The sequence below is a fragment of the Muscardinus avellanarius genome, assembly GCF_963383645.1.
Source record: "Muscardinus avellanarius genome assembly, chromosome: 1".
Lineage (NCBI taxonomy): Eukaryota > Metazoa > Chordata > Mammalia > Rodentia > Gliridae > Muscardinus > Muscardinus avellanarius.
In genome coordinates, this window is record NC_137786.1 from 225,286,256 (window position 1) to 225,310,654 (window position 24,399).

A 24,399-nucleotide genomic window follows, 5' to 3' on the forward strand; every position below is an offset into this window, starting at 1 on the left:
CGGGCCCAGAGGTTGCACCACTCTCAGGGGCACTCTGCGTTCCATGGAAACACACCCCTGGAGTTATACAGCACTGAGGCCTAGACCTAGGCTTCGCCTAGGGCAGTTCCTCGTCATGCTTAATGGATAATAAAGGGCTCCTACTCTCCTGACCAATCACTCTGATAAGAGCCAGTAGGTGTTCCTTATCATTCTACTGCCCCGAATGGTGGCAGAAATATTACAGAATACGCTGATGATGGACAAGAGACAACCGCACTGGAAGAGGGAAAAAGACTCCTTTGCTCCAAGCACTTCAGCCCATGTCCCATACAGAATCAGGTCTAAAAACCCTGTCATGTATTTGATAAAGGATTATTCAGACCTAGATTTTGTGGCTATAATTTATTTTCTGTGTGTGTGTGTGTGTGTGTGTGTGTGCGTGCATGTGTTACTGGGGACTGAACCCTGGGACATTCTGCCTCTGAGCTATACTCCTAGCCCTATTTTATTTTTTATTTTGAAACAGGGTCTCACTAAGTTGAGGCCCTCATTAAGTTGCTGAGTCTGACCACAAACTTGTGATCCTCCTGTCTCAGCCTCCTAATAACTGGGATTACAGGTGTGTGCCACCACACCTGGCTGTGGCTATGATTTGATGCTACATTCAGCTTAAAACAATAGCCAATCAATTTAGACCAGATATGTTTGACCAAAGGAAGCAGCGAGAAAGGTCATCTCAGCAAAGGCGGGAAAGAAAATTGGTTAAAACCCCAAACTTGGCCGGGCGTGGTGGCGCACACTTGTAATCCCCGCGCTTGGGAGGTAGAGACAGGAGGATCGCGCAGGTTCGAAGCCAGCCTCACGCACTGGCTTAGGAGACCCTGTTTCCAAATAAAAATGTAAAAATAGGTCTGGGAGTATAGCCCGGAGGTAGAAGAGTTTCCAGGAACCCCAGGACCACCAAAAAAATAAAAAATTAAATAAAAACCCCAAACTTGGGGGTCAGAGTCTCCTGGTTCTCATCTTACCTCCACCTCTTACTAGGCCTTGGTCACATCAGTTAATGTCTCTGAGCTCTTGGCTTCCTTATCTTTGCAAAGGGAACAGTAATAGCAACCCCTTGAAGGGCTGGTGGGCAATAAATGAGGAGATACTAGTAAGGCACTTAGCTCAGTGCACAGAGCACTGTAAGTGGTCAGTAGTCCATTCCTGATCACTAAAATGTCTTGGAATACAAGGAGACAAAGCCATCCTTGGTGGAACAGAGACATGAACACAGACACACATGTCACAGGACTGACACCTTGGCCTATCCCACCTTTCCGGCAATTGGTTTCGCACAGGAAGCACAATGGCCCTTGGGTACGGTGGCAATCCCAAGGTCCTTCAGTTCCTGCTCCAAGCCCCCAAGCATTGAGTCCAGGGAGGCCTTGTGGTCCTGCTTGTCTGGTGAGGGTTTCTTGCTGGCATTTGCTTTCACTACAACCTGACACAAGAAAAGAATCAGAAGGAGAATTAGCTTCCATGTACTTGTGTTTCTTTTCTACACAGCCCTGTAAGCTCACCTTTTATGACTCATCTCTTGGTCTTCCTCTAACCTTTCTCCAAGGCACTGGAGGAATCCAACATTTGACCATCTATAAAACCACTTCCGAGCTGGGCGTGGTGGCACACACTTGTAATCCCAATACTTGGGAGGCTGAGATAGGAGGAATACAGGTTCACGGCCAGCCTCAGCTACTTAGTGAGGCCCTCTGCAACTTAGTGAGACTGTTTATAAAGAATTAAAAAATAGGGCAGGGGGGTGTAGCTCAGAGGCTGAATGCCCCTGGGTTCAATCCTCAGTACAAAAAAAATTAAAAACTTTCACTTTCCTTTCATTCTAAATTCCTCGGGCCAAATGGAATTTAACCAACCTTCTTCTTCTATTTGTAATTATTTTCTGACCTTAGAAAATTGAGTATATGAAGATGATACCCCTTCTAGCTCCCACAATGATGATATGTCATACCTTCCTTTCATTCATTTATTCTGAAATATTTGTTGAGCCCTTAGTTTGTGCCAATAACTACTCTAGGCACTTTGAATAAAACAATGTATAAGACAGACTTAAGTTTCTGGCCTCAGGAAATTCATATTCTATGGCTGATAGACAGTAAACAATTAAACAAACATAGACCATGATGTTAGGTATAGGAAAATTGTAAGTGGTATATGGAATTCCATAGGTCATAGACAATAAATGATTAAATAAACATAGACTGCAATGTCAGATAAGGAAAAGTTGTAAACCGAGCCAGGCGTGGTGGCCCACACTTGTAATCTCAGCATTCAAAAGTCTGAGACAGCCTCAGCTACTTAGTGAGGCCCTCTGCAACTCAGTGAGGCCTTGTTTCCAGATAAAGAATTAAAAAAAAAAAATAGGGCTGGGGGTGTAGCTCAGAGGTAGAATGCCCCTGGACATTCCATCCCCAGTACAAAAATAAAAATAGTAAACTATAAATGGAGATAGAAATAACAGACCGAGATGTTGAGAAAAATTGATTTAGGTGGGGGAGATCAGAAAAGATCCCTCCAAGAAACTGATATCTGAGCAGATATTTAAGTGATACTCAGGGACATGGAAATATGGACAACTGTGGGGAAAGAGGGCCCAAGGAAGGAAACAGTTTGGGACATCAGAAGATACTTTGTGGTGCTGAGAATGGAACCTGGGGCCTTCCACACTGAACCCAGGGCCTCGCACACATAGGCAAGTGCTCTGCTACCATGCCACATCCTCAAACTATTGCACCTTAGGAAAAAAGCCAAAAGGCCACTGGGGCAAGAGCAAAGAGACTGAGATTCAGCGCAGCAGGAGAAGACAATGGAGGGAAGGCAATGATCACCTTGTGGTAAAAGCAGGGTTTTCCTTCCAGGCGCTGGGAGCCAATGAAGGATGCTAAGCTCGAGAGGCAAGGAATCTGATTCGCAGTATCCCTGTGACAGCTGAGCAGAGAGCTAAGTGTTGACAAGCAAGAGCAGATGAGGGCGGACTATTAAATAATGACTGAGACCAGGGTTTGGAAAGAAACTGGTGAGAATCAGATAAGACATGCCGACAGATTAGATTTATTTAAGCAAAACTCCAAACTATTATAAATCATTCAAAGGAAGAGTCTCAAATTACAAAAAAAAAGACTCCAAACCTATCCTTCATTGCTTCATCCACTACTATCTGCTGCAATGCTCAGCTGATCGGAAGCAACCGTGGCTCTCCAGGCCCCCACAGCAGACCTGCGACCCAGACGCTCAAGGCTCCCAGCCACTGTCCTCACTTGGCCTTTCCAGTCTCATCTTTTATGAAATAAAAGCCCTCACTGTTTAATGCCAGCAGGCTCCCTACAGTCTCCTGATTCTGATCTGTTACTCTCTGCCATCGAGCCTGTACATTCCATTTCCACTGCCTGGAATAACCTCACATTATCTCATCAAACATAGTGCTCACTTTCCTTCAAGGAATGTTGATGCTCTGACAGATTTCCTTCCTCCTGTATTATATAACGTTAGCTAATGTTCAAGTGGTAAGTATTCAAAAGGTTAACATTCCAGGGTCCTGAAAGGGTGACTGATACTAAGTATGAAAAATAACTAAGTAAAAATATATATCTGCATCTGTATCACTTGCCCATATATTCCAGAATACTTCTAATTTCTAAGAAAAAGGAAATAGTGATTACCACCAGGGGGCAGAGCTGGATGCCTGAAGATAGAAATGATAAGAAAATTGTTTTGTTAAGCGTACTTGTCCTTTTGATTTTCATACAATGTAAATGCATGATTTCATATAAAAAATAATATTTAAATTAAAATTTAACTGAGCAAATATATGTAAAATAAATTAGAAAGCACAATATAGTTAAATTTCATCATGTAATTTTTTTTCCAGCATTGTCAACTATACAGCACAATGAGCCAGTTCACCTAGTTTTACTGTAGATAGTAGCTAGCCAAAGAATATTGGCTTATTAAAGAAAATTTACTTGTGATGTTCATTCAATTATGCCACTAATAACTGTGTTCCTCGCTATGTGCCAAGCAGTGTGCTGGGCACTGAATTTCCCCGGGCAAGTCACAGGAAAATCCCTGCCTTCCCCAATCACACGCATTTTTATATTCTGTTTAGAAATTATTTCATAGTTACATCATGAATGCATATCAATCCCCCAACCAGATTTATAAAGGTCGAATTCTCTACCTTCAGAATTCTAGATATTTCCCTTGAAAAACCCTTAGGTTTTGGTATCTGATTTCCTATCCCTGCCAAGGCATAGGAGCTTGCCAGTGTGCTCTGTAGGCAAGAACAGGAGGCAAATTTTATCCCAGTGTGAGCTCAGGACTCCTCATGCTTTCTCTTTTGCTCTCCTTTGCTTTGTCTCGTCTTACCCCGCTCAGACAGATTTCATCCGCGGCCCCTCTGCATCATCAGAACTTGGATACCTGTGGCTACAGCAGGGTCCCCTCCAACCCAAAAGACCCATATCTCACTGCTTTTCATCCAAACCCTACCCTCTCTTCAGCATTCACCCCAATGTACCAGTATTGGGAAATGTCCTAAAAAATGTATTTAAAAATAGTTTGGTATTAATGTGTCAAAAATTGGTTTCAAAATGTAAGAAGCAGGGCCTGGTTACTGCCAGGCACTCAGGCAGCTGTTATAATGCAAAATACCCTCACTAAAAGTAATTAGCAAGTGGCTAGAAGAGTTGGGACCTAGGACCTTCACATTCTAAAAACAGGTTTACATAATAAATGACATCTAGCAAAAAGCTAAGATTCCCCAGGAGAGTACAGAGTGTGGGAGGAGGGTACTGACCTCTGTGAAAGGGGGGCAGATACCACGCGACCCCTGACCTTGTTCATCATCCTGGTCCTAACAAAGAAAACTAGGCTTATACCTGCAATAAAGCAGGAAGGTTTTTTTTTTGGTCAAGCCAGAAATCCCCATAATCATAATCCCCATAATCTGCACAGAGTTAATGGGCGGATTTACACCTAGGTCAGAATATTATTCTTCAAGATGAAGAGAGCATCCATAAAAATGCATGGTGTTCAGAAGAATTTGGTGACTTCTTTTCAAGTCACCCCCCCATACTGTCTCTGGTATAGGCCTTTATTAAATCTATCCTATCTTTCCATCTTTGTAATAATAAAAATTGCTTAAGCTTACAGCAAAAGAGTTCAGGCTCGTGATTTTTACACCTAGATTAGAACAAGAACCCGCAGCGACCTCTCTCCACTGCAGCAGTTTCCCAACTGTAACACCCAAGGCCCCTGCCTGCCTCTCTAGTAAATTCTGTGTCACTCTCCAGATTCCTAACATTTGTTTCACTTATTTTGACAGACACCTGCCTTTTACTCCATAAATGTTACAAAGGCTCAAGCCTCATTTTACCAAGTATAGCCCAAGCTCCCTGAGAGCAGAGCTTGTATCATATTACACCTTGTGATCAAATAACGCATAGCACAAAGTTGAGTTCCTCCACTGAATTGAATTTATACTGGAAATGAACGCCAATATGAAGAACTGAGTAGGGGAGTTGCAGAGCTGGGTTCCACAAAGATAAACGGGGCCCCTCCAGCCCCTGGAGGCTTTATCATTCCGACATCCCCACCTGGGTCTGCATGTCACTCAGGTGGGCCATGAGCTCATCCAGCTGAGCAGCTGCCGAGGTCTTAGGAGTTGCTAGTGATTCCTTTGGCTCTTGGACTTCACTACAGAGAGATGGAGAGAGAGAAAAGTCTTACTACCACATCAAAACTCAAATGTAAAGTCAGCCACATATGAAGTACTAGAAAATATAATTTTAGTTATTAAGCCCTTAGGTATGAACTGAAAATAAGGACAGAGTGTTTTTTTTTTTTTTTTAATAGCTACTAGACTAAAAATCTGAACAAGGTGTCTCTGAATTTTGTCCCTGGTCATCTTGAAGATAATCACCATTCTCAGGTGAAGGAAAGTGTGGGCATATAGCTGATAACAGGACATCCTAGGTGCTAAGCAGCCATTAAAAAACTTTACCGGGCGTGGTGGCGCACGCTTGTAATCCCAGTAATGGGGAGGCTGAGACAGGAGGATCCAGGTTCTCAGCCAGTCTCAGCTACTTACTGAGGGCCTCTGCAACTTGGTGAAATCCTGTTTCAACAAATAAAAATAAAAAAAAATTGGGCTGGGAGGGTGTAGCTTTAGGTAGAATGCCCCTGTATTCATTCCCCAGTACTAGACTCACAAAAAAGCTTTAAAACCATATAGCTTTGCATTTTTTAAATTATGAGGCATCATATCTCCCCTCAGGGGAAACAAAAAAGTTAAAAATAGAATACAGAGCAGGCATCAACAATTTAGGTTCCTTGGACCAATTCTGGCCGCCCCCACCCACATACATCCAACTGCTTCCCTGCAGAGGTGGGTACTTGCTATATATCTTAAGATCCACAAATCCTCACATGTTAATAATCTGGCTCTTCACAGAAATGTTTGCAAATCTCTGGTATAGAAAACTTATGTAATGTATATAATTATGATTTAATATTTATATAATGATTAAATATGTTGCATATTTATATAATTTTGATTAAATAAAACTTTGGGCCCAACAAACAGAATACAGATTCTATTCAAGTTTCTGTGAAGTAAAAATAACCAAGAATAAGGAATCAAAATAAAGCCCGATAAATTCTAAAAGGTAAACCATACAGACATACATAATCTTAGGTTGAAGTAAATAAAAGTATAAATTGACCATAAAAATTATCTATTTTAAGAAAAACAAGCCAGGGTTGGTGGCACACTCCTGTCATCCTGGTACTCAGGAGAATGAAGTAGGAGTGCCACAGATTTGAGGCCAGCATTAGCAACTCAGCATGGCCCTTAGCAACTTGGCGAGATCCTATTTCAAAATAAAAAAGGTTGGGGGTATAGCTAAGAGGTAGAATGGGTTCAATCCCAAGCACCAAAAATGGGGGGGGGGGTGTTTGAGAGAAGGAGGAAAGGGAGGAAGAAAGAAAGAAATTACACACACACACACACACACACACACACACACACACTCACACATGCGCACACTTGGAGTTGAAAACAAACGCTACTAAAAGAAAAATATATGAATCTACTTAAGTGAAATATTGGAAAATAGGAGAGTCAGAAATTAAAAAAAATTGCAATTCAAGACTCTCAAAAACTCTCAAGTATTAAACAGAATGGGTAAACCATAAATTAATAAAGCAGAAAACCAACAAAATAAAAACTGACAGCTTTGGGAGAAAACTATACAAAATTTCCAACTACATAGAAAAATATAAAAAAACTGTCCAATTCTATATATATCAGAAAAATTTGAAACTAAAATCAAAGAACAGTGTGAGCACGTATGTATATGTGTGTGTGACAGAGAAAGAAAAAGAAAGAGAGGGGAGGTGGAGAGAAAGTATATAAGAATGAATATATATCCCGGTAGAAAAGCTTGAATAGTAACAGCAGAAACATGTTTTTTTCAACAATCATAGTTAAGTAGTGTTTATGCCAGTTATCCAGAAGTTTTCAAATTTAGGGAAAGTATTAATATAATTCATAATATTAAGAAATCAAAGGAAATTTTTATAAACACATTAATTGGTGATTAAAAAACACAGAAGCCAGGTATGGTGGTGCACCCTTATAATCACAGTACTTGTGAGGCTGGGACAGAAAGATCATAGGTCTGCAGCCAACCTCAGCTACTTTGTGAGACCCTCCACAACTTATGAGGCCCTGCTTCAAAATAAAAAAATTAAAAAGAAAAAATAGGGTTGGGGATGTAGGTCAGAGGTAGAATTCCTTGGGTTCAATCCCCAGAACCAAAGAACAAAAAAACAGCAACAACAACAAAAAAACCCCACTGCAAATCAAATCAAATTTAATCACCATTTCTATTGCTGGTGATTGAAGAAAAAAAAAGAACAATCCCATAACCTGATAAAATGTGCCTATAACAAATATATACCAAATTTCATATTCAATAATCAAATAGAAAACACATTCCTAATTAAGAGATAAGCAGGACATAGATCCTACTCTCTTCTTGCTAATCTTATCAGATGCAAGCTTTTTCTGTGAGTGTGTGTGATGCTGGGTATTGAATCCAAGGACATTCTACCTCCAATCTCCACCCCAAGTCCTATGCTTCATCTTCTTCTTCTTCTTCTTCATCATCATCATCATCATCAGTAGTAGTAGTAGTAGTAATAGTAGTATTGAGTTTATAAAATCTCTTGTGAGGAGCATATTTTATGATCAAGAAGTACATGTTCACAACATTTGTTTCTTATACAAAATTGAAAATTTTTGAAATAAAATTTCATTCTCTATATCTGATTAAATACAATGTTTGAAACATATTTAATTATCAATGTTCCCTAATATTTGATCAGTTTAACTTTGCTATTCCATTATTATTATTATTATTATTGTTGTTGTTGTTGTTGTTATCATCATCATCATCATTACTACTGATGCACTGTAAGCAAACATCATAATGAAGTTCAGGGTGACAGAGGCATACATGCATACAGCACTCCATCTCTCCCCTAGTTTCCACCCCACTCCCTCTTTCCCCCACCTCCTATGCATGATACTAGCGCTGGCATTGTTAAGTTTGTTTATGAACATCGTGTCCATTGACGTGTTTCCCTCTTTTAGTCTCCCTTCTCCCTTCACCCTCCCTCAGGTCCCCTCCTTCGATCCACTAAGGTTTCTTCTCCTTTTTCTGGGGTCCCTCCTATGTCCTGATTTCTTTGAAACAGGGTCTCACTAAGTTGCAGAGGGCCTCACTAAATTCCTGATCATGAACCTGCAATTATCTTGCCTCAACCTCCCAAGTATTGGGACGACAGACGTACACCGTACACCACCACACCCAGCTCAAATGCATTCAAAATAAAATAATTATATATTTAAGTAAAATTACAAAGCATCCTCACTTTTCTTTTAAGAGAGGTGATATGATCATTGCCTTGGAGAATATCAGGTAAGTGATAAAGCAATTATAATGAATACAAAACGCCAGGATGGTTACTAGATGTAAAAATAAAATCAAACAATGTATTTTCTATCAACCAGCACTAAGCAATTAGAAAACCAGATGAGAAGATCTGGGTGTGGTGGCACTACTTAGTGAGACCCTGTTTCCAAATAAAATATACTTTAAAAAAAAAATAGGTCTGGGAGTATAGCCCAGATGTAGGGAAGCCCCCAGTACCACAAAAAAGAAAGAAAACGAGATATAAAAAAGAAATATGTTCATAATACTAACAAAATTTATACAATATCCAATAATAAATCTAACAAAAGCTGGGCATGGTGGCACATGCCTGTAATCCAAGTACGTGGAAGCCTGAGACAGGTGGATTGCTGCAACTTTAAGGAACACATCAGCCACTTAGTGAGAGGCTCAGCAACCCAGTGAAACCCTGTTTCAAAAGAAAACATAAAAGGGGCTGGAGATGGAGCTTGGGGGTAGAATTCCGCTGTGTTCAAAATCCCCAGGTCCACAAAAAATTAATCTAACAAAAATGCAAGTTGTACAATGAAAACCCATTGTCAGACACTAAAGGAGGCCCATATACTTAATTAAAATTGGGCAAAGGACCTTCTCCAAAGAAGACATACAAATGGCCAACGGATATATTAAAAGGTTCTCAACATCAGTAATCATCAGGAAAGTGAAAATCAAAACTATTACCAGATACCACTTCATACCCATTAGGATAGCTACTATCAAAAAGTCAAAACATAAATATTGGGGAAGATGTAGAAGAAGGGAACTTCTGTACACTGTTGGTGGAGATATAGACTGGTACAGCCAACATGAAAATGTGTGAAGTTTTTTAAAGAAATTAAAAATAGAACTGCCATATGACCTAGCAATCGCTCTTCTGAGCTTATATACAAGAAAATGAAATAAAGACCTCATGAAGATATCAGCACCCCCATGTCCACTGCAGAATTATTCATAACACTCAAGACATGGAAACTTTAGAGGGTCTATTGATGGGCAAATGGGTAAACTTACACTATGATAGGTACACAGAAAGATAGACAGAGGTATTAGAATATAAGTGAGCCTTAAAAAGATGGACCTCTTGTAATATGCACAACATAGATAAAACTAGAAGACTTTATGCTAAGTGAAATAAGACAGACACAGAAAGAAAAACATTCCACCTCTGAGCTATAGAGGCATTCCACCTCTGAGCTACACCCCCACACCTTTTTATTTTTATTTTTAAACAGCATCTCATTAAGTTATTGAGGATCTTCCTAAGTTGCTGAGACACTACCATCCCCAGCTGGGAGACCCTTTTTCCGGAAAAAAAAAAATTTAAATTGTATTAAATAGAGCTGGGGGTGTAGCTCAGAGGTAGAATGCTCCTGGGTTCAGTCCCTAGCATCACAAATAAACAAAAAAATTCTGTCTTTTAAATACAAATCTGCCAGATATGAGTGGATTCTTTTTGTTTGTTTTTAAATCTGAGGACAATCTACAAGTGACTGACTCAGTACTTCTGGAAAGTTTCCTAGAAGGTTCTGAGGAGCTCTCTCAAACTCCTTCAGTCCTAACCCTTAGTCACTGTGGCCCAGGGACGTTCTTTGGCAGGACGACAAGCACCTGCAGCTGCACAGTGCCTGAGCACAGAAGAAATACAGCCCCTCCTCCGCTGCCTCCTTGTGAAGCTCCCCACCTCACAGGTGAGGCACACTTGTGCTTATGCAAAGAATCCCCACTCGATTTTAACTGGAGTTGCAGCATATAATGAGAAATGGATCACAGTCATGATACCCTAGTAGTAACTGAGTCAATAAAATAATATTCTAAGTAAGAAATGAGACCTGGAAGACTTGATGGTTACAAATTAAATTGCTTGCTGAGGAAAACATTCCTAAAGAGGCAACCTCAACTCAGAGGTCCTTTCATTTGTTCCCTGACTTTTTAAAGGAAGGAAAAGTGCTTTGCTCTGTACATCGACAACTGATTTCTCTACTCAGATATTTTAATAATATAAATCACAGGACATATATTTATAAGAATCTAGACTTCTTAAGTAAGGTGTTTGTGCTGGATTTTTTCTCTATTTTTCTGTTATATTTTTATGAATGATTCTGCCTTTTATTAACAAAATTACTTTGTTCATGTAAAAGACACATTTATGAATTATTGCTCATATTGCTATTGGTATATAACAAAAATATTATTTCATTGCTCTAGTCACAGCTGGCATTGCATATACTTTCTATATGTATTGAAAGCAACGTTCAGTTCATTCAAGCAAGCTGAAGTAAATGGTTGAAACAGATGGAGGAATCTAGTTTCTGAGTCTAACATTCTATCTGTGCAGACAGCATTACTGGCTTTGAATTACACTAGCCTCTGGGATTTTTAAAAGTCTGTAACATATTTACTAGTGGGTTTTATATCATTCTGGCACACATGTTTACACAGGAAGTATCTGTCCTTCAGTAATGGAGAATGTATCAAAATCCAATCAGAAAAACATAAAACACTTTGAGTAAAGGAAAGATGTAGTTAATCCAGAAGCTTGATTATACAGGTGATAGTACAGCTAAGACGCAAAGAGGCCCAGCTGTCAGAAACCAGACCCTGGGGTCAATGAGCTGGAACTACAGCAAATCTAACAAGCTCCAGCTGAAGCTATAAAGGTGCAGCTGCAGACAGGTATATACGGTGGAAAGACAGAGACCAGCACCCTTCAGTCTCTCCACAGCGCCTCCTATTGGACACAGCCAATGAGAGTCAACTGTCCCTGGAGCCTGGAAGACCCAACCTACACTGTGGGGAGGAGTTAATGAGTTAGTACTGGTGAGCCATCAATGGATCACAATGCCAGATAGAGGGAAATGGCCGTTTCTTGAGCTGGTTTTCATGTTATCTATTTGTGTGTTCACTTGTATTTCTATTGAAAATTTGCCCTCTCTGATTTAAGAAAATGATATTTATTGAGAGCCTCTTGAGTACCAGGCACTACTCTCTGGTTGTTTTACTTTGTTCTGTTTTTTATACTGGGGAGGGGGGATCTAGGGATAAATGCTCACCCCAAAACCTTCTGGAACTGGAACTAGCAACATGTATTAAAAAATTGGTCTCACTCTCACCAACGTAGAAGGTATCCTCAAGTGGAAAGTGTTAAAAAGACTTCTTATCCCACAAATCTTTTCCCTATTTTTGTTTTGTGTGTGTGCACTACTGGCTATGATTCTGAAGCGGAAAATGTGTGGTGTGCTCTTTGGCCAGCATGAGTCTTCACTATCTATACTGTAACCCTTGGTAACATCAGAAAGTTATCTGATATTAAACAGCAAACACCAACTGAAAACAGAACAAAAAAATAGCCTTTTAAGTTTTCACAGTGTCAGTTCTAATTTGGCCAGGAGAAAGGATTTACTAAGAGGATCTATTTCAACATGTTACTTTTACTAAAAAGAAACTGCTACAATCATCTAAATAAATTTTGGGCAAAGATGGAAAAAAGTCTACACTCATTGGTCCAATGTAGAGCCTCACCATCTTAGTTTTACCCTGATGTGTTTTAATCCAGGTGTGTTTTCTCTCTTGTGAATTGGAGCATGATATCTGGAATAGATGGACCAAAACATCTGCAGTGACCCTAGGACTGTTTATACTTTTACAGATGGTAAAGAAAATAGTAGAGCCCACTAGCCTGGGCAGTCCGTCTAGAAAGCAGGCTTTGGGGAAATTGCCAAGATGAGTAGATTTCTATATGTGCTCAAAAACTATGGAAAGAGGAAGACAATAGAGGAGATTAATAGACAATACTTGTAAAAAATTATTGCCCAAAGATTAATAAATATTATCAAATAACCTTAATTTTTAAAGCATCTTATAAGAACAAAGCATACCTGTAGACATTGGGCTCCTGGATGCTGGTAGTATACACAAGCTGCATCTAAGATATATATGAACAAAGAATGGATTCTGTTATTAGAATGTTGAGAATTAACAACACTGAGAGTTAGAGGATGTTTTTAGCCTCTAAAGCAGACTAATAACTAGCATTCTCTCTCCCCCCACCTCTCTCTCTCTGTGTACTGGGGATTGAACCCAGAATCATTCTTTTTGTGTGTGTGCGGTACTAGCAATGTAACTCAGGGGCATTTCACCTCCAATCTATACCCCCACCCTATTTTTTATTTTTTATTTTGAAACAAGGTTTCACTTATTTGTGGAGCACTCACTGAGTAGTTGAGGCTGTCTGCAAACCACAATCCTCCTGTCTCAGCCTCCCAAGTACTAGGATTACAAGTGTGCACCACCATACCCAGCAACTCAGAGTCACTCTACCTCAGAGCTATACCCTCAGCCCTATTTTTATTTTTTGTTTTGAAACAGGGCCTTAACTAAGTTACTGAGGGCCTTGCAAAGTTGCTGAGGCTGGCTCTGAACCTGCAATCTTCCTGTTTCGGCCTCCCAAGTACTAGTGTTACAGGCAAGGGCCAACATGCCTGGCTACTAGCATTATCTCTGAGATTTTCTTTTTTAAGGTAAAGGAATTACCAGCCATCCTGCAGAGAAAGGATGGCTGTCATTCTGCCAAATTCTAAGCAGAGTAGCTGGCATATGAACAAATATTAGCAGCTCCTCTTTGCCTGAAGAGTAATAAAGTAGAGAAGTATACCATCCTCAAAAAGGAACCATAAAACAACAGAAAATGAGTCTGAGCCTCTCTTTCTATTCAGGAAGGTACCCAGGGAAAAGCCATAAAATATAAGACAAATAATATGTGACTCTAAGTGGCTGGCAAGCAATTCATTTATTCATTGAACAAATATTGGTCAAGTGCCTGTTGTTTGCCAGGGCTGAGGATCTAACAGTCAGAAAACAAAACAATCACAAAACAATTGAGGGCCATATGTTTTCTCTCATATGGGGAAGCAAGGGAGGAAGGTGGATACAAGAGGGACTTTGGGTAATGGAGGAGAACCCCCACTGGAGCCAGGAAGGTGGCTGGGGTATCACTTCCATTGACACTGTGCCCATGTGCTAGAATATCCACGCCAATCTCAGTATCCGTACGGGGAAGAGGGAGAGTGGGGAGGAAGCTCATCAAGTGCTGTGGCATGTGTGTCGCTATTGCTGTGAACTATGTTATGATGTGAGTCTATAAAGCACCAATAAAGTGTGAAAAAATTATATCTGTTGGTGCTTATATTCTGGTGGTAAGAAGCAGCAGATGAAAGACAAATCAAAGCCGGGCGTGGTGGCGCATGCCTGTAATCCCTGCACTTGGGAGGCGGAGACAGGAGGATCACACAGGTTCGAAGCCAGCCTCAGCTATTTAGTGAGGCTATCAGCAACTTTGTGAGACCCTGTTTCCAAATAAAATATTTTAAAAGGGCTGGGAGTACAGCCCAGAGGTGGAAAGCCCCTGTACCACCAAAAACAAACAAACAAATCAAGCCTCAAGCCAGGCCTGGTAGCACACACTTGTAATCCCAGTATTTCGGAGGTGGAGACCAGAGGATGGTGGTTCGCGGACAGCCTCATCTACTTAGCAAGGCCCTTCACAACTCAGGCATACCCTGTTTTGAAAAATTTTAAAAAGACTTAAAAAAAAAAAAACTGGGCTGGTGGTGTAGCTCAGAGGTAGAATGCCCCTGGGTTCCATCCTCAGTACCACAAAAATAAAATAAAAATTAAAAAACAAAAAGACAAATCAATACATAAAAATAATCAAGGAGGAGGATGGGAAGCGGGGGTGGGGGGAGAGAGATGGCAAATATAAATACATTAACTAGGGGAGGGCTCACTGAGTAGCAGATGGTGAGCAAGGACTTGGAGAAGTGAGGAGAGTAGACAGATGTCAGAGGTAACATGATCCCTGCAGAAGGAACAGCTGGAAACACAGGAGCATCTCCTGGAGCCACCAGGAGGCCAGAGCAGCCTGAGCAAAGTGAACCCGGGAGAATGGACGGAGGGGTCAGCTCAGACAGACAGAGTGACCGCATCACCTGCGCTCCCAACAGAGGCGCTGTCAGGGGGGTGTCTATAGATGATTTGTATTCTATAATTTCTTTTTTTTTTTTTTGGCAGTACTGGGGTTCCTGGAAGCCCTTCTACCTCCGGGCTACACTCCCAGACCTATTTTATATTATTTTTATTTGGAAACAGGGTCTCTTAAACCATCGAAGCTGGCTCCGAACCAGCGCGATCCTCCTGTCTCCGCCTCCCAAGCACAGGGATTACAAGCATGATTTCTGAAATGTGTGGGTACTAATCTGAAACTTGATTGTTATTAAATTGGTGGACCTATAAAATAACGTGAACCAAAATTTATTTTCTAAATAAAGTAAAATATTTATAAATAATACATGGCTATCAACAACAAATTTTAAGAACTAGTTTTCTGAACATTCAAAAGTAGCACAAGTAAATTAATTATTCTTGATATATATATACATATATATACATATAATTATTCTTGATATATATACATATGTATATGTATATTCACATACCTTAATTGGTTACTTAGCCATTGTTATCTCTGTCATTGGGTTGTGGATTTTTTTCTGAAAAATGTTTGATTTTTTTTAATATGGTGTGATTATTTTCATATAAAGCAATCTTCTAAGCTGTATTTTATGATTAATGGATTTGAAATTATCAATAGTTTTAGTTTATGCCTCTCAGTATACCATTTTTTTAAATTTAGAACCTGTAAGTTCAGAGCAATTCTGCTCAATGGAAAATATTCTCAAGTTTATCTTTTATATTACAATGTATGAATATTTCAGGACAATATTTTATAGGTACTGCCTTTCTGCCTCTTATTCAGAGCACCTTTCTTTAATATTTTAAGAGCCTAAATCTTCAGTTTATCTCTATTTGTAATTCTTTTTAACATTTCACCAAATATAGATATTGCAAAATCATAGACTTTCACAATTTCATTTCATCTTGGTAGAGAATATAAACTTACCCAATTAAAAATAAGAGTCAAAACCTATCAAAGTCAAGATTTTTCTGAAGCACAATTTTCAAATTAGGTTAAAACCATATGAGCTCCCTACTTTTAATTTCTTCAATCTCTCCCCTTTCACCACACTGAATTTTATAGAGAGAGATTTGAGCTGTTCCCTTTTTGCAAGCTTTATTTTACATAATTGTAACTTGCTGAAAGCTTCAAAAGCTGAATTTTCACACCACGTTCATTGAATAATCTGATTAAAGATTTCCAACTGATTTGGCATAGACTGCAGCCTAAATTGGGGTTGCTTTAGGAAGTGGCTTTCAAAGGCTCAGGGGTTTCCAAACTCCAAGGATGCCAGGCAACAAAAACAGGAAACATATACAGCCAGGCTGAGATGTGTCTTTGTATGTGATTTCAGCTTCTCTCACGTACATTTTGTACATCGGTTACTTATATGACCTGGGTACATATACTGTATAGTGTTTATGCATTTTGACACTTTCAGTTTCCATTCTGATTGGTGGAATACTGCAGCCCGACTGGATGCAGGCATGAATTTCATGTACATCACAACCACTTCCGACTACATTCCTATTCCAAAGGGTTTTAAAGTGTTAAGAACATTATTTTAATCACAATGCTGTGCTCTACCAGTATTTGTATTTATATTTTTACCACAAAAAAATCTCTTCTTGAATGTTTCAACTAGATTTATAATTATATAATTACACTAGCAACATCAGATATTTTACTTCTGGGTAGGAGAATGAACTTCTAAATAATTCCATACTTTAGATAGGATGAAAAACAATTGAACCATTTTTGAATTAATACATTTTCTAAAAGAGACCTCTGGGAACTGATATAAATTTGATATCATAGCGGGGCATGGTGGCATATGCCTGTAATCCTAGTACTTTGGAGGCTGAGACAGTAGGATCACAGTTGCCAGCCTCAGCAACTGAGCAAGAACCTGTTTCAAATTTAAAAAAAAAAAAGTGCTAACATTGTAACTCAGACATAGAATATCCCTGGGTTCAATGTCCAGTATCAACAATAAAAATAAAAAAAAACTGACTTTATTTGATGGTTTATATAGGGAACCAACTCATTAATTATCACAGCTTCACTTGACTTACAAGCACAAAAAGACCTTGGAATTGAAAAATACGCAAACTTAATTTAGAAGAGTCATTGGAAAGGTGTGCTTCATAACGATATGCAAACACACCTCCCGCAGCGGCACGTGCTGAACTGTCACCTTTAGGCACATTCCCCTACAATTAAGTGTTAACTTTTGAAGTAGAGGCCAGTTCTTCTTCACTGTATGCATGCTTTCTTGGTTTTCAATGGGGCAGTGCTATCTCTACTCGACAAATACTTTGTGCATGATCCACATTTGTCATCAAGTTCTTTGAGAAAACAGAACATGAAATTTGGGGTTTGTTTTCTGCTAACTGCTGAACGGATTTATTGTAAAGGTTTAGAGTCTTCATAAATAATAAAGCAAGTACTTCAGCCTTTACACAAATAATAACAAGTCAGCTTTAACAAGAACATCCATGTCATCCTGTCCTCTATGACCAGAATGCTGAGCCTCCATTCCCTAAACACCTCCGTATGGGATTTTACCACAACTTCTCATCCTTCTTACAGACCCCGAGGAGGCTCCACGCGAGTCACAGACCACCACGTCTCTGTCTGTGGGCGCCTGAGTGCTTAGCTTGAACAGCTAGCACCCTGTATGTTATGCACAAAACTGTGCTGCTAGTTGTGTCTGAACAGGATCAAGGAAAAGAGATGAAGTTATCATTCGTCACCTTTGGGATTTAGTCATAACAAAATGAGAAATCTGTTCAGGACACACATGTGCTTTGCATACTACAAGACGAATCCATCCGAGAAACCAGGAGAACCAAATGTTTAGGTCACACTGGCTTATGTTAATAACATTTAAGACCTGAATTTAAAAAAAAAAAAAAAAAGAGTCAACAGGATGTCAATAAAAAAGCAAACACGAACTCAGGCCTCTTCCAGTCAGAATGTGGCTATTATGCCAAATGAGATAGAAAATTGTTGAAGAATTTTGAGTAGATGAGTGCCGTGGTCTGACTTCAGTTTTTTTTTGTTTTGTTTTTTGTTTTTTATTTGTTTTTGGTGGTACTGGGGATGGAATCCTTCTACCTCCAGGCTACACTCCCAGACCTATTTTTTTTTTTTTTTTTTTTTTTTTTTGGTTTTTGGTGGTACTGGGGTTCCTGGAAACCCTTCTACCTCTGGGCTACACTCCCAGACCTATTTTTTTTTTTTTTTTTTTTTTTTTGGTTTTTGGTTTTTGGTGGTACTGGGGTTCCTGGAAACCCTTCTACCTCTGGGCTACACTCCCAGACCTATTTTATATATTTTTTTTAATTTGGAAACAGGGTCTCTTGAACCTGCACCATCATCCTGTCTCCGCCTCCCAAGCGCGGGGATTACAAGCGTGCGCCACCACGCCCAACTGACTTCAGTTTTAAGATCACCCTGGTTGTTGTGTTGAGGAGAGCCTGCTGGAAGGCAAGGGAAGCAGACCATTTTAGGAACCTAAGGCTATAATCTAATAGTGAGAACAAAGATAATAATTCCCTTGTAGAAAGAGAAATGAGGAGCCGGGCATGGTGGCGCACGCTTGTAATCCCCGCGCTTGGGAGGCAGAGACAGGAGGATTGTGCAGGTTCGAAGCCAGCCGTGCACGCTGGCTTAGGAGACCCTGTTTCCAAATAAAAATTGTAAAAATAGGTCTAGGAGTGTAGCCTGGAGGTAGAAGGGCTTCCAGGAACCCCAGTACCACCAATAAATAAATAAATAAATAAATGAGAAATGAGTAATAATGGGGGAAGAATAGAGTGGAAAACCACTCAAGTTCACGTTTCAAATCTGTTACTGGTTGCTCTATATAGAATACAAAGACCAATCTAAATATCATAGTTCAACAACTCCAGATATGAAGAGCATCTCACTCAATTTCCCTCATACATAGACTTTCATTCTCAACAAGCAACATTCTAATTTTAATGTAGTCTTACCCATAGGCCGAGTACAAGTATCAGCAAATACAAATAATATCTGTTCTACTGTATAGTTTTTCTCTAACCATAAATTAATATGTTGGATCTCTGGAGTGATTTTTATACATTCCGCCTAGTGAATTTAGTTGGTTTGAGTTGGTTCCCTAGAGTTTCATCATCTCTGAGTATACTGAACATCGAATCTCCTAATCTATTCAGCAGAAAATAAGACCTGAAAAGTGATGGCCCTGAGTAGACTTTTCTAAGCTGCCACCTGCCTTTCCCAGGTGATCTCTGGCTTACCAAATACCACTCCAGTCAAACCCAAACATGGCATCTCTAATGCCCAGACACTAACATCAGAACATAACAAGTAAAGTAGGCAGTACTCTGCCTGCTACCATGCCCTCATGAGAAAAAAAAAAAGCTGTTTTCGAAGGCTTATTCTTCTGTGATGATTTTAATTCTCCACCTTCCAGAAACCACCATCCTTAAGTTAACATTGAGAGATCATCTTTTCTCTTTCTTGCATATATGATTCTCCTTTGATATCATGTGGGATAATTGTTAGAAATGCACTCAAACATTGATATTCAAGGTACTGCAACAAATGAAAAGTTACCATCAAGGGACTTGTATCACCCGAGCCAGGAAGGATCTTTGAAGTCTCAACAAGGTTACTCTCCGTTTTGGAAAGCTGATCCACAGAAGGAGAAGCTGGGTTAGAATATTCATCACTGTCCTGAAGGGTGGAGCGTTCCAGTTCCTCTAGTAAGGCATCTACAACATAAGAAACAAAAGAGTCATAATACAGAATATATAAGGATCTTGAATCATTTTCCCCTTAAATATTCTCTCAGTGCCCCATTCATCTTCTTCTCATGGATTAAGGCTATTTTCAAATACCTTTATTCCTCATTTCACTTCAAGGATGTGACCTACCAGGAGATGTTAAGTGCCTCCGTACAGTGTGTGTGTGCACGCGTGCACGTGTGCATACATACGTGTATGTTTCTTATGTCCTATGGTTGTATTCAATTTCATAGTCCCATTCTATAATTTGACTTCTTATATTGCAGGTATTAATTTTGGTGTTTGGGATTTGTTTTGTTTCGTTGGTATTGGGGATTGATCTCAGGAGCATTCTACCTTTTAGCTATACCCCTCAGCTTTTTTATTTATTTATTTATTTATTTATTTATTTATTTATTTTGAAACAGGGTCTTGCTAAGTTGCAAAGAGTCTTACTGTGTTGCTGAAATGGACCTTTAAACTGTGATCCTCCTGTTTCAGTGTCCTAAGTGGTAGGATTACCAGTATGTGCCACACGCCCAGCTCAATATTAATTTTAATCATTAATTTAGTTCACCCACCAAGATTCCCAACTGGAAAAAGGTAAATCCTAAATATACATCCTATTATAAAATATAAGCAACTTTATTGCCACTCTTAAAGATATACCAGGGAAGTAAAACATTTATTTATTTATTTATTTTGGTGGTTCTGGGGTTCCCGGAAACCCTTCTACATCCTGGCTACACTCCCAGACCTATTTTATATTTTTCTTTGAAAACAGGGTCTCTTAAACCAGCGCGCTGGCTTCAAACCTATGCAATCCTCCTGTCTCCGCCTCCCAAGCGCAGGGATTACAAGCGTGCGCCACCACGCCCTGCAAAGTAAAACATTCTTAACCCTGGTCATTGTTTTTTGTCTTAAATTTCTAGAATTATTCCAAGCACATAACAAAATTCTCAAAACAAAGTATAAATATTCTGTCCTTTAGAGAGTAAGGAGAAAAAAGTGGTTGGAAAGAAAACTCAGTAATTACAAAATCAGGATGTTGCAATGCAAATCGTCAGGACTTGTTTCTACTATAGTTTGCTTGAGAAAAGACAATGAACTTTGCAAGCATTATACTAGTACCTTTATGTTATAATAAATTAATAATGGCAAGTAATAAAGATTAGCACAAGCCAGCCAAACTCCAGTGCTGAGGGGTTTACACATTTAATTACCCAGACAAGTTGACGTGGATAATATTATTGTCCTACTTTTGTAAACTGGGAGACAAAAATAACTTGTATAGGCTCAGGAGTAGAGCAGCAGCACTGGAATCTGGGCTATCTAAATTAACTGAAAGGCACACCCTGTACCCTCACACAGATTCTCTGGTCCTCCTGAGCAGGACACACTCCCTGAGGGTGTTTCTTCATCTACATATCAAAACCACTGGATACAACAGTTATTTTTCAAATTTTGGGTCAAGACCCAGTAGTGGTTCTCTAGTGGATGATGGATGGTTTGCCACAGATCATAGTTTTCTTTTTTTTTTTTTTAATTTCAAGACATCAGATTGTATCATTTCTAAGAACTTGCCTATCTCTGAAATTATCAAATAAAGAGAATGAACTTCAGAGGTCACTGAGAGCAACACCAATTTTCATTTATGTCACTTGGGGAAAATGGATATTTATAGAAGAAAACTTGTTTTTATAAATAAAATCATCTGTAGAATTCTCTAAATCATCTATATTATAATTGACCCTTATGCACCATTTTACAGATGAGCAGACTGAACTAAACTCTTCAGGTCAAATTACCCTTCATCCAATAAATGGTAATGGGGAAAAAAGATAGAAAGTATACCTGTAGATTAAAAGAGACTTTAAGAAACATATTTCATTGTATGAGCTGCACTTAGATCCTCAAACCTCAAAATGAATAAATCAAGAATATTGAATGCTAAGCCAGGCATGGTGATTCAAACCTGTAATCCCAGCACTTGGGAGGCTGAGACTAGAGGATCATAGGTTCGAGGTCAAACTCAGCTACTTAGTGAGGCCCTTTGCAACTCAGTAAGACCATTTCAAAATAAAGAATGAAAAATAGGGCTAGGAGTGTAGCTCAGAGGTAGAATGCCCTTGGGTTCAATCTCCAGTACCGCAAAGGAAGAAAGAAAAGGAAAGAAAGAAAGAAAGAAAGAAAGAAAGAAAGAAAGAAAGAAAGAAAGAAAGGGAGAATATTGAATGCTGACTCTTCCCCTCCCCCCTCTCTCTTTTGCCTGGCTGCCATGGGCATCTCTTCTGTGCCACACCCTGCCATGGGCATCTCTTCTCTGCCACACCCTGCTGTCATGATGTCTCTGCCATGGAGCTGGCCAACCACGGGTTGAATCCTTGAAATTGTGATTCAAATAAACCTCCCCTTCAGCACCAAATATAGTTTAAATGTATACTATTTATGTTCAATAAAAAAACTGTTAAAAGAAAAAAAACTGTAAATAAAAGCATAAAGAATAAAAAAATAAAAAAATAAAAAATAAAAATATAAAAAAAAAACAAATAAACCTCCCCTTCAGAAAAAAATAATTTACAGTAAAGATTGTGGGAAGGTGGAGACCGCACCGTAAAGAGTGTGAAGTTACCCTTAGAAGCATCAGCTAACCAAAGTTATTAAAACGCTTTTTTCTGGGTCACGAGTTAATAAGACTTTCCCTTCCAGTTTCTTATGAGCACACATATCACCAACACCCTGCGGTTGTGCCTTTTGCCAGATTCTGCAATCCGAAGATGACTAATTTCAGAATGACAAATATGAGATTACTGGGGGTGGGGTGGTGCGAGGCTGAAAGCTCTGCAGTCCTTCTCCTTATCCCTTCCCTACAGAAACCAAAAATCAGCACTAACACAAAAGGAGTGCACAGAGGCCTCTTGGGGGTCTCCCCGGGCTGAAAATACTTCATTCATCATCAAAGCCTACTTACTGCTGGTTTTGTGTGTGTGTGTGCGTGTGTGTGTGTGTGTGTGTGTGGTACTGGGGTGGAACCCAGGGGATTTTCTACCTCTGGGATATACTCCCAGACCTATTTTATACTTTGTTTGGAAACAGGGTCTCACTAAGTTGCTGAGAGCCTCACTAAGTAGCTGAGGCTGGCTTCGAACTTGTGCGATCCTCCCGTCTCAGCCTCCCAAGCACAGGGATTACAAGCGTGCGCCACCACCACGCCCGGCTTATTGCTGCTTCTTTTTATCTGCCACACTCAAGTAATAAGGGTTCAGGTAAAGCCTATGTAGGCATAAACTCATCACCAAGGCAGTAGCGAGTAATATTTGCTTACCTGAGCCAATGTGTCCTCGGTTGTCATTTCTCAAGTTGTCAGGAAGAAAAACCAACCCCAAGCCTAGAGGCTAACTATCCGGCTGCTGACAGTTTGAAGAGCCGGTGAGGTCTAGCCATCAGCAAGCATGGTGACCTGCTGCCATCTGAGGTCTAGCCATCAGCAAGCATGGTGACCTGCTGCCATCTGGATAAGCTCCACAAATGTTAGCTTCCAGGCTGCTTTGGACTTTCCACATTTCCTGACAAGATTTTGCTTGTCAGAGAAATCTTTCCATCTTGCTCAGAAAATGCAAAAGTAAACAGTTTTTAACTGGATTATTCCAATGGCCAGAACACCTGAACTAACACAGTGTGTGTGTGTGTGTGTGTGTGTGTGTGTGTGTGTGTGTTTTATTGGGGACTGAAACCAGGGGCATTCTACCTCCGACCTACACCCCCAGCTCTATTTTACTATTTGGAAACAAGGTTTATTAGGTTGATGAGAGTCTCACTACTTAATAAGGTTTGTCCTCAAACCTGTAATCCTCCTGTCTCAGCCTCCCAAGTACTGGGACTATAGACATGTGCCACTACGCCTGGCTCTAGCACAATTTTAATATAGAACACCGTGTAGTTTTATTGGCTGGTGTCAGGTGCTCCTGAGAGTAATAGTGAACAAGTTATTTTTTTTTTCATCTAAAATAAAAATGAAGCCTGGAGTGGTGGCGCATGCTTGTAATCCCAGCGCTTAGGAGGCTGAGACATGAGGATCGCACAGGTTCAAAGCCAGCCTCAGCAACTTAGTGAGGCTCTCAGCAACTCAGTGAGACCCTGTTTCCAAACAAAGTATAAAAAATAGGCATGGGAGTATAGCCTGGAGATAGAAAAGCCCCTGGGTTCTACTCCCAGTACCACTAAAAATAAATAAATAAATAAAATAAAAATAAATAAATAAAATAAAAATAAATAATATCTATACCTATGCAGAGGCTTGCTGCAAACACTAAAATGACTGACGTATATAAAAATGTCTTGTTTTAGCCTATGTCACTGAATAAGTACTAGTTCTTTAAATTTTGTGCATGAAAAAGAAAATAGCCCCTGGTGGAACTCAGGTAGAAGTACAAATTCTCCCATCGCTCATACAGAATATAAATTTGGTTTCTACCTGAAATCCAAAATAGTCTACCCTTTCCCAGTATCCAAAGAGACTTTACTACAAAACAATTTAATATTTATTAAATATCAA

The 24,399-nt window shown here is 39.6% G+C and overlaps 1 protein-coding gene across 1 annotated transcript in view; it reads right to left on the reverse strand.

Annotated features, from left to right (window-relative positions):
- Positions 1-19,832, reverse strand: part of LPXN (leupaxin) — a gene marked incomplete at both ends in the record, with an annotated part of 40,233 nt that extends 20,401 nt beyond the window's left edge. The window contains 5 exon segments of the mRNA XM_080719788.1: positions 1,301-1,468; positions 5,637-5,736; positions 19,675-19,676; positions 19,680-19,820; positions 19,824-19,832. Coding sequence (XP_080575914.1) covers positions 1,301-1,468; positions 5,637-5,736; positions 19,675-19,676; positions 19,680-19,820; positions 19,824-19,832 — 420 coding nt within the window.
- Positions 19,833-24,399: the final 4,567 nt, after the last annotated feature.